Source organism: Rhagoletis zephyria, unplaced genomic scaffold, assembly GCF_001687245.7.
Source record: "Rhagoletis zephyria isolate East Lansing unplaced genomic scaffold, Rhagoletis_zephyria_1.1 Rzeph_scaffold_00118, whole genome shotgun sequence".
NCBI lineage: Eukaryota > Metazoa > Arthropoda > Insecta > Diptera > Tephritidae > Rhagoletis > Rhagoletis zephyria.
This window is the reverse complement of record NW_016157202.1, coordinates 423,702-433,950: the sequence shown is the minus strand read 5'-3', so window position 1 is coordinate 433,950 and position 10,249 is coordinate 423,702. Positions and strand designations below refer to the sequence as shown.

Below are 10,249 nucleotides of genomic sequence, written 5' to 3'. Positions count from 1 at the left end.
ATCGTCTCATTAAAAATGATAAACATGATAACTTCTTCCAGAAATATAGCACTGTTACTCTGCAAAAATGCTGTTCAACAGTGTTATAACACAGAAATTTTTTATTAATTAATTAATTTGTATGAAATAAATACAACCAAATAAAATACGAACATAAAAAGAAGCACATTCTGTATCCTTTTTAAAAACAATTTATTGGACTTTATACAGGTACAAATATCGATATAAGTAGGTATCGATACTTTTAGCTCGATACTTTGTAGGTATCGATACTTTCTTTCGATGCTACTTCCAAGTACAGGTATCGATACTTCATCCCTAGTTGTATTAGATCTATATGTTAAAGTGAACCCATTTCGATAATTTAAAGGAATAATTAAGGTAATATTAAAAAACCGTTATGTGCAAAATTTTAGTAAAATAACTTCAAAACTGAGGGAGTTATTTATAAAATAATTAAAATTTAATCAAATTTTCAAGTACCGTTATTTCGAAAACCAGAACCAATCTGGTAAAACGGGTCTGCCATTGAATTTAGAGCATCCCAATTAAGAGAGTTCAAACTTTCAAAACCTTTGCTCAAAATTTACAACTTGAACAGCTTAATGTGAACCCAGCTTATTCTTTTGTTTTCTATTTCATGTTTATTCCACGTCTAATTTTTGAAGCACTTGATGAAAATGAATTACACTTATATTAATCGATTTACTACGAGATTACGAATAAAATGATATATAAAACATAGGTGTGCTCACAAATTTAAAAGTAAAATTTTGTTTTTTGAAAGCGTACCTATTTTTTAGGTTTGCCCATATACGAACAAAAATTATGTGTTAATAAAGCCAAGAATTAAATTTTTTCAGAAACCACAATGGGTCTGAATGCAATAAATGACAACAACGGAGCTGGCGCGGATAAGACTCTACTGCAATCATTTCAATTGTAAGTAATATGTATGTATATTCACTTCTTTTTTACTTCACAATACTTTCATCCAAGGCGAATTAATATAAGGTGATAGCAGGAGTACAAAAACAAAAATTTACATGTATTTTGTTTCTGCTTTGGCGGCATAAACTGTCAAAATCTATAAGAGTGTGTGTGGATGTGCAAACAAAATTTTTCAATTTGACACAAGAAGCTGTGCGAAACATATACATAAAATCAGCTGATCTAGTAACACCACTATATATAAATTCACCTTGCCTTCATCAATAGGTGTGTTCTCGATTTATTGCATCAAAAAGTAAACGCAGCGTGCTGCTATGCATACAAGTATACAATATTTACACCTCAATATTTTTTTGGGGGTGAAATATATTTTTTTACATTCTTTATCGAAAAAAAGAAGACACCTATTATTTTATTTCGCCATGATATTCGAAAATCTCGAAAAAAATTTCGAAAGTTTGAACTCGCGGAGAAGTATGTTGTTTTAATTGTTGGCAGTCAATAAACTATTTGTCGGAGAAAATCAGTTAAGGTATCAAAATGTGCGTAATTACCTTGACTTTCCACGAGAGTGTGAGATAGATTAAAATAAAAAAAATTTGCATTAAAAAATCGCATTTTTTATTTTTTTATTAACTTCATCATGTTTGATTTTTATTTTTTTTCAACCTGAATAGTTGTCAAACTTTATGGAGTATGCTGTGAAAATTTGAGAATGGCAACACCAAAACTGTAGAAGTTACGATTTTTTCATACCTGCGTACATAAAGTTTATCCTAAAATTTTTTTCAAAACGACAAGCTTTATCTTTTATACCACTGATTATTCAGACACCAGTTTTTGCGATATATCTCCTTTATGTAGGAAGATAAACCCATCTATCTATGTATGGTGTGATTATATAAATTTTTTCAAATGCAGTAATATGTTAAAATAAAATTTTCAGATGTTCATGAAAGGTATGAAGCCCTCGGCCTAGCCGAAGACAGCGCTGCTCTTATTTATTTACTCTGACTGTGGGTACCTTTTTTGTAAATCTTTTATGTAGTCTTATTTCCACCGTCTACTAAATTCATGGTGTAAAACCTTTACCTTCCCCCACCTCTTAAGCAGAGATAGTATAAGGTGATTAAGTTTGGGTAGTGCTAAGAGTGGGGCGCCTCGTATAAAGTGGGCGGATATCTGTTGGGTCTCGTGATAATGCAGAGATGGGTCGTGAGTTTAAAACGGCTTCTATACCAATCAAGAGAGTCGTGAACTCTTCAAATATAAATTAATGTGCCCAGCCGTCCGTTTGAGATGTAACTTGAAGCTTTTGACGACGGATTCCCATAATCCGCCCGTGTGAGAGCTGCCAGGGGGGATAAATCTCCAATCAATGCCTTGAGGAGAGTATTGTTTGAAGATATCTTGACAGACTTCTTACAGGAAATTACAGAATAACCCCGACGCCAAACAAAACGGGCAAACGCGGCGAGAAATGCGTTTGTTGTTAAATCGGAGCGCAGCTCAAGGTAAACCGCCTTTTTTGTGAAACATACAAATACGGCCACGCAGCCTTTCACAATGGTGGAGAACCTTGGATGCTTTTACTTGAAAATGCCTAGCAAAATCTACACCGGTGGTGGTGAAAGGCAGAACGCAAGTGCCACCAGAGCAACGCCGCCATGATTTGAGAGTGTATTTGATGCTTGTGGGCGGTGGAAGCTTTACATTGAAAAATGGACTTTTTTATAAGCGGATTGAGTCGGGGAATGTAGAATTCCTGTCTTATCATTTGCTGCATGAGCCGAATTTCAGCATGTAAGAGGAGCTCGTGGAGAAAACGAAGATAGAGAATAGCAAATCGAGATTTTTCAGATATATCGAGGGGATGACGTTCATTATAGCTAAGGAGGATGGTTCCATGCGCAGAAGGGAGGATGGTTCCGTGCGCAGAAGTGGAAAACTTCTGACTGCCATTCACCTGGGAGTGGCCAGAAGCAATTCTTGTGCGTACGGTTCAAATCGCAGCTCACAACGTCCGGGTATTTATATCCGCGTATCCTCTGGGTAGCAACCAAACACCCGTTTGGGAGCGAGCTAAAGTGAGAAGGCGTAAAACTTCGCGTGCGCTGGGTTTGGGTCCCGCCACGTTAAAACCCCGCCCAATGAAAAAAACTTAAAAGCCTCAGATGGGAACCACTTTTTCTGATGACGACCACGGCAAACGTATAAAGGACTATGATTTAAGGGTATGCACCTGGAATATCCGGACCCTTAATGGGGAAGGTGCCTCTGCCCGGCTGGTTGATGTCCTCGGGAAGACAAAGGCTGACATCACCGCCATCCAAGAAATGCGATGGACGGGGCAAGGTAAAAGGGCAAGGAAGCCTCGCGATGTCTACTACAGTTCCCAGGTAAAGGAGCGCAAATTCGGTGTTGGATTCGTGGTAGGAGAGAGACTCCGTCGCCGAGTACTGGCGTTCACCCCGGTGGACGAACGTCTAGCCACAATCCGCATCAAAGCTAGATTCTTCAACATCTCGCTCATCTGCGCCCATGCCCCGACGGAAGAGAAGGATGAGGCGTCCAAGGATCTCTTCTATGAGCGCTTGGAACGTACATATGAGCGCTGCCCCCGACACGATGTCAAAATCGTGCTTGGCGATTTTAATGCCAAGGTGGGCAAGGAAGGGATCTTTGGCGCCACTGTCGGAAAATTCAGCCTCCACGACGAAACGTCCGATAACGAACCGAGGCTGATCAACTTCGCCGGGGCCCGAGAAATGGTAATATGTAGTACTAGGTTCCAGCATAAGAACATCCAACAAGCTACATGGCTGTCTCCAGATCGAAAAACGAGAAACCAAATCGATCATGTTGTGATAGACGGAAGGCATGCTTCAAGCGTTTTGGACGTACGTACACTCCGAGGGCCAAACATCGACTCGGACCACTATCTTGTTGTAGCCAAGATACGCACCCGCCTCTGTGCAGCAAAAAATGTGCGCCCAACAATGCAAGGAAAGCTTAACGTCGAAAAGCTGCAATCACAACAGACGGCCAATTTATTCGCCACTCGACTCACACACCTGCTCTCTGAGAGCACTCTTCAACAATCCGACGTACGCGAGCAGTGGAACCACATTTCCCGATCATTAAGTACCGCCGCCGAAGAAGTAGTTGGATTTCAGCGAGCCCGAAAGAACAACTGGTACGATGAGGAATGTCAAGAAGCCGCAGAGAAAAAAGATGCCGCCTACAGGGCCACGCTGCGATCGGGCGCAACGCGAGCCATGTGGGACCGTTATAGGGAACTGAAGAAGGAAGCGAGACGTATTTGCCGCAATAAGAAGAGAGAGGCCGAAATACGTGAGTGCGAAGAGCTTGAGATGCTGGCCGACAGGAAGAACGCCCGAAAATTCTACCAGAGGGTTAGGCGACTTACGGAAGGTTTCAAGACCGGGGCGAACTCCTGTAAGAACAACAATGGCGACCTAGTGACCGATGTCCAGAATATACTTAAATTGTGGAGGGAACACTTTTATAACCTACTGAATGGTAGCAGCGCTGAAAGTAGTGAGGAAGACGAACCCGAGTCCCCAGTCGATGATGATGGAGTAGCTGTCCCACCGCCTGACTATGACGAGGTACGAATAGCGATTACGCGGCTGAAAAACAACAAAGCTGCTGGAGCTGACGGCCTGCCAGCCGAGCTATTCAAGTACGGCGGCGAGGAGCTGATGAGGTGCATGCATCAGCTCGTATGCAGAATATGGTCAGATGAACGCATGCCCGACGACTGGAATTTAAGTGTGCTCTGCCCAATCCACAAGAAAGGTGACCCCGCCATTCGCGCCAACTACCGCGGGATCAGCCTTCTAAGCATAGGTTACAAGGTCTTATCGAGCGTATTGTGCGAAAGACTGAAGCCCACCGTCAACGAGCTGATTGGACCTTATCAGTGTGGCTTTAGGCCTGGAAAATCCACCATAGATCAGGTATTCACAATACGCCAAATCTTGGAAAAGACCCGCGAGAATAGGATCGACACACACCATCTATTTGTCGATTTCAAAGCCGCTTTCGACAGCACGAAGAGAAGTTGCCTTTATGCCGCGATGTCTGAATTTGGTATCCCCGCGAAACTAATACGGCTGTGTAAAATGACGTTGAGCAATACCACCAGCTCCGTCAGAATAGGGAAGGACCTCTCCGAGCCGTTTGATACCAAACGAGGTTTCAGACAAGGGGACTCCCTTTCGTGTGATTTCTTTAATCTTATGTTGGAGAAGATAATAAGAGCCGCAGAACTGAACCGCTCAGGCACAATACTTTATAAGAGCGTACAATTGCTGGCGTATGCCGACGACATCGATATTATCGGTAAAAACAAGGGCTACGTCTGTTCTGCCTTCTCGGGATTGGATAGAGAAGCAAAGCGAATGGGTCTGGTGGTGAACGAGGACAAAACGAAGTATCTCCTGTCAGCACAAAAACAGTCAGAGCATACGCGTCTTGGCACCCACGTCACTGTTGACAGTTACAAGTTTGAAAAAGTAGACGACTTCGTTTATTTGGGAACCAGCATTAACACCAATAATAATATCAGCCTTGAAATTCAACGGAAAATCACTCTTGCCAACAAGTGCTACTTTGGGCTGAGTAGGCAATTGAGAAGTAAAGTCCTCTCTCGTCGTACAAAGATCACACTCTATAAGTCACTCATCATGCCTGTGCTGGTGTATGGCGCGGAAGCATGGACAATGAAAGCATCTGATGAGGCGGCTCTTGGAGTTTTCGAGAGAAAGATTCTGCGAAAGATTTACGAACCTTTACGCGTTGGTGATGGCGAATATAGAAGACGATTTAACGATGAGCTGTATGAGCTTTACAACGATATAGACATAGTGCAGCGAATTAAAATTCAGCGGCTCCGCTGACTTGGCCATGTCGTTCGGATGGACAGAAACGCTCCTGCTCTGAAAATATTCAACGCGGGCCGCGATGCTGGGAACAGAGGAAGAGGAAGGCCTCCTCTGCGTTGGAAAGACCAGGTGGAGAAGGACTTGGCTTCACTTGGCATTTTCAATTGGCGTCAGTTAGCACAGAAGAGAAATGACTGGCGTGCTGTTTTGGACTCGGCCAAAATCGCTTATTCGGTTACAGCGCCAATAAAGAAGAAGAAGAAGAAGTGAAGTGGGTCAAACGCCCGTTGACTCAGAGTAACACATTTTTGTCTAGAAAGGGGTTGAGAACTAGCAATGAGCTTTTCTTAGCGATTGGCACTGACTGCGATAAGCATGAGATATCTCGGGGGAAGTAACGGTTTTGCGTTAAGGTAGTGAGACCGCGTTTGGTGGAAGACGAGAAGCGATCTAAAATGTCAGTATCATCTTCGGCAGCGTGAAAGGCATCGACTCGACGAAATTTCGGTGGATTAAAGGAGCGCGTAGTGGATTTTGGCCAGGTGACGAGTGATTTGGTTATCGATTTGGGCCCGTGCCACCACAGAGAAGAGGAGGCTAAGTCGAGGAGCTTGCATCCTCTCGTTCCCATGTCTGCGGGATTTTTGCTGCTGCGTGCATGACTCCAAGTGGTATTTCCTACCAGATCAATGATCGATTCGGGACGTAGGTTTTCCAGAAGTGGGGCGGTTTTTCCAGCCAGTACAGCTGAGACCAATTTAGTTAGAAGGAGAGCTCCTCATAGTTCGAGTCGAGGCAGGCTAATGGTTCTTAGAGGCACAACTTTGCCTATTGACACCAGCAGATGAGAAGAGACCCGTTAACCTTGTGTTGTTCAGATATATATATTTGTGCAATACTCTTTCTGAAGTATCGCAAAACCCATGTAGCTCCACTTGTTCTGCTGTAAGAGGACTTTGGCTTGAAGCATTATTGGCGAGAGCCATCTTGAGGAGTCGAAAAGTTTTGCAACTGAAGAGAGAATTTATTCCTTTGTGCTCGCCGACGAGGCTGAGATGAATTGAATGATGTAAGAGAAGGAGTCAGTAATAGGATTCCAATGAATCCCGAAGGTTTTGGTGGTACTTGCTTTTTCGAATTCGAAAAATTTGCTATCAAGCAAGTCCTTCTTTTTTATGTCTTTGAGCAAATCCGGATGGTTTTCCGTGATCTTTTTTAAGGGGAATCCGGCGGAGTTTAGAGCTTGAATGACTTGAGAGAGAGCTTTGTGTAGAGCACTTATCGCGTTGTTCGCGAGCTGGCTGAAATCTTGGGAGTATTTTTGTCAATCGGGGTAGCACAATTGCTTGAATGGTGACTTCCGTAGTCAGGTGGGGGAGACTAAGACCATGGAGCAGATTTTGTTCGAGGTCAGAACTGCAGTCCTACCCATGACGGAGATCTCCAAGTTCGAGATTTGACATGGTAATCTGAGTTTGTTTTGTACCTTAGTAGAAATGAAGCTCCGTTCTGAGCCCTGATCGATGAGAGCTCGGAACTTAAAGAGTTCTCCTCTCTGCGCTACTGACACTATTGCCGTAGGGAGAGGGATCTTATTCTCATTCTCGGAGTAGTACGATTGTACTCTGGTTCCATTAGAGCTTGAAGGTGAACCTGTGGAGCTAGCAGGTTGGCGTTGGTGGAATCAGTATTCGCTACCTGCGATGTAGTCCTTTGTACTCGAGAGTCTTGCCTTTTTGGCGGAGGGGCTGTGCTATAGTAAAGCACTGAGTTATGTCTGTCTCGACAATTAGAGCAGGTTTGAGTACTTGGACAATCTTTCAGAGAGTGTGACTGAAAGAGGCAGTTAAAGCACATCTTACAAATTTTCTGGTATCTTAAACCGACAGCTTGCGGAATCTGTGGCAGTTCCACCATGAGTGCGAAGAATCTTTGCACATTAAACCTTTATAAATTGGACGCTGTTCGGGCATATACGATTGGAAATGCGGAACTGGTTTATTGTGAGACTGTTGAGAGTGAGAGGGTTTGAAAGTGGGCTCCGGTTGGCGGTAGAGGTGTTCTGGAGTAACTGGAATTTGGGGATTGGGTCTTGGTTTGGCTAGGCGCCATTGATCAACCCTTTCGACCACCTCATACCGAGTGGTTAGGAGCTTATTCTTTTGGAACCAGTTGGGAAGGTCTTTCCTGGAACAGAGACATTGCTCCCATAGGGCCACTGAGTTCTCAACTAATACTCTTTTATTTAGCGATGCCATACGGCTCCCCAGGCCAGATCAAAATTGCCATCACTCAGGAGGAATTGTTTAACTATTTGCCCGGCTTTGCCTTGCGTTTTGTACAGGATATGGTACAATTCCTGGGCTTTTGAGAGGTTTGGGCGGTTAATGTATACCGCCGTGAAAATGTAACGAAAATGCGGCCATTGCTTTTAACCCCTATACAATTTTTCTATTTCGCAGGGCGAGACTTTCAACCCGAATCCAGAATTTCCTTGGGAGAGGTAGTGGGATTGGGCGCGGTATTGCTTTCCTGAGTGAGAAACAGGAGTTGATCCCCGATCTGGGCCTTCGTATCCTCATACGTTATGTATTTGAGACATTCTTTTTCATATCGGACACCAAACTTGGTGTCACACTTTCGATTGGTTTAAAATTCTTTTCTATGCATGAAATAAATAAACACGTATTCGAGGAAATTTTTTTTTTTCTTTTTCTTCGAAAATATGATCTATCAAAGTTTGCATTTTTTTGTGATTCTGACTAATCATGTACTTCTTCAAATCGTTATATCTCGGGTTCTGCTCTTCGCAGAGACTTCATCTTAACGTCGTTTTAAAGCTAAAGAAACGAGTTTAATATTTCTATATATATAAGTGTAAACAGACGGCAGCGTTTATCCGGATCAACTCGTTAATTCCGAATTATCTCGGGAATTAACTGAAGTTTATCCGGTCTAAGTCCTAGAGTTAATTCCCAAACTTAACTCGGATCAAAGGAATTTTCGTTGACAACACTGGTCAAAACGGCCAGCAGCTGCTTATTGTGAACGAGCCTTGTGAATGACATATAGTGATGTGCTGAATTGCCTAAGATTTCGGTACCCAATACTTCCTTTTCGGTACCCAATACTTATTCTCTACATAATTGCTGCATTTTGACATAATTTTCAACATAATATCTGTCAAGAAAACTGCATCGACTTTTTTCGACTATGAATATGCTTCACAATTAGTACGAATAAAATGATGCTTTCCCAAAAGTTGAACAATTTGTACTGAACAATATGGAAACCACATATTGAAAATATTGCCGTCGCAAAACTACACTCTTATCGTCTTGGCCTTATCGCAACAGTAAAATACCATTCTATCAGTTTTCACCTTCGTAAATCTAAAATTCAAGAAAAGCGCTTTGACGGATGAAGAAGTCTTTGAGGCCTACAAAAATAACATCGTCCGATTCATCTAGAAAAAATAAAGTTTCAAATAAGGAAAATTTTCTCTGCATTTTGGCCATGAAAAAGGTATATTTTTCATTTGAATCAGCACTAAACCCTCTATTAGCCCCAACACTTGCTTTTGATAGGCTAGGTTCCCCTGAACCGCTTTTATTTTTGGTCTACATGCGTTCTTATTGGAAGCCTAAAAGTTTTGGTACCGAGTATCGAAAATATTGGATACTACTGAAATCGGTACCGAGTATCGATCAATACTTAAAAGTATGACCTCAGCACATCACTAATGACATAAACAAAACAAATACATTTTACGTCTGCGAGAAGTAAGTAACTATAGCTTATTAAATTTATTTCAGCCTTTAATGAATTTAAAAACGCTTTCTAATTGTAGATGGCAAATAGAAAGAAGAGATCTGTCTGCACGGAGAGGGACGAACTGGTGTTAACCATGCCAGAGAACGTTTATAACTGAGAAGGCGCATTTTCTGTGTGAACTAATTTCTGCCAGAAATTTTGGGGTGCAGTCGGCCAAATATACCACACGTCGACGAGTGCACCACTCGACCGACGGTGTCGGTAGAGAAGTGTCGGCTGCCACCATACCAAAAATTTTTCCGTGCCACCACACTTTGAGCAAATTTACCATAGTTCAAAGCAAAATGAAAAAATAAGAACGAAAAAGGAAAGAGGAACAGAAATATAATAAGCAATGGGCAGAGGGGATGCTTGCGGAGGCAGGCGCGTGCTTGTGTCGGATCAAAACAAACTCTAAGGGCCGTTTGCACCATGTCTAGTTAATTCTAACTCCCAGTTAAACATCTTTATCGACGTTATCGACACCCATCATATAACATGTGATCGATAAAGCAGTTAACGTGCTTAACTGAAGGATGTACCTCCAGTTAGCGTTAACTAGACATGGTGCAAAC

At 42.4% G+C, this 10,249-nt stretch overlaps 1 protein-coding gene across 1 annotated transcript in view; it reads left to right on the top strand.

The window, feature by feature from the left end:
• The first annotated feature begins 867 nt into the window (after positions 1 to 867).
• Positions 868 to 10,249, top strand: part of Cyp313a4 (Cytochrome P450 313a4) — a 44,417-nt gene continuing 35,035 nt past the window's right edge. The window contains exon 1 of the mRNA XM_017634994.1: positions 868 to 942. Within this exon, the coding sequence (XP_017490483.1) occupies positions 872 to 942 (71 nt within the window). The 5' untranslated portion in view covers positions 868 to 871. The remainder of the gene's footprint in view (positions 943 to 10,249) is intronic.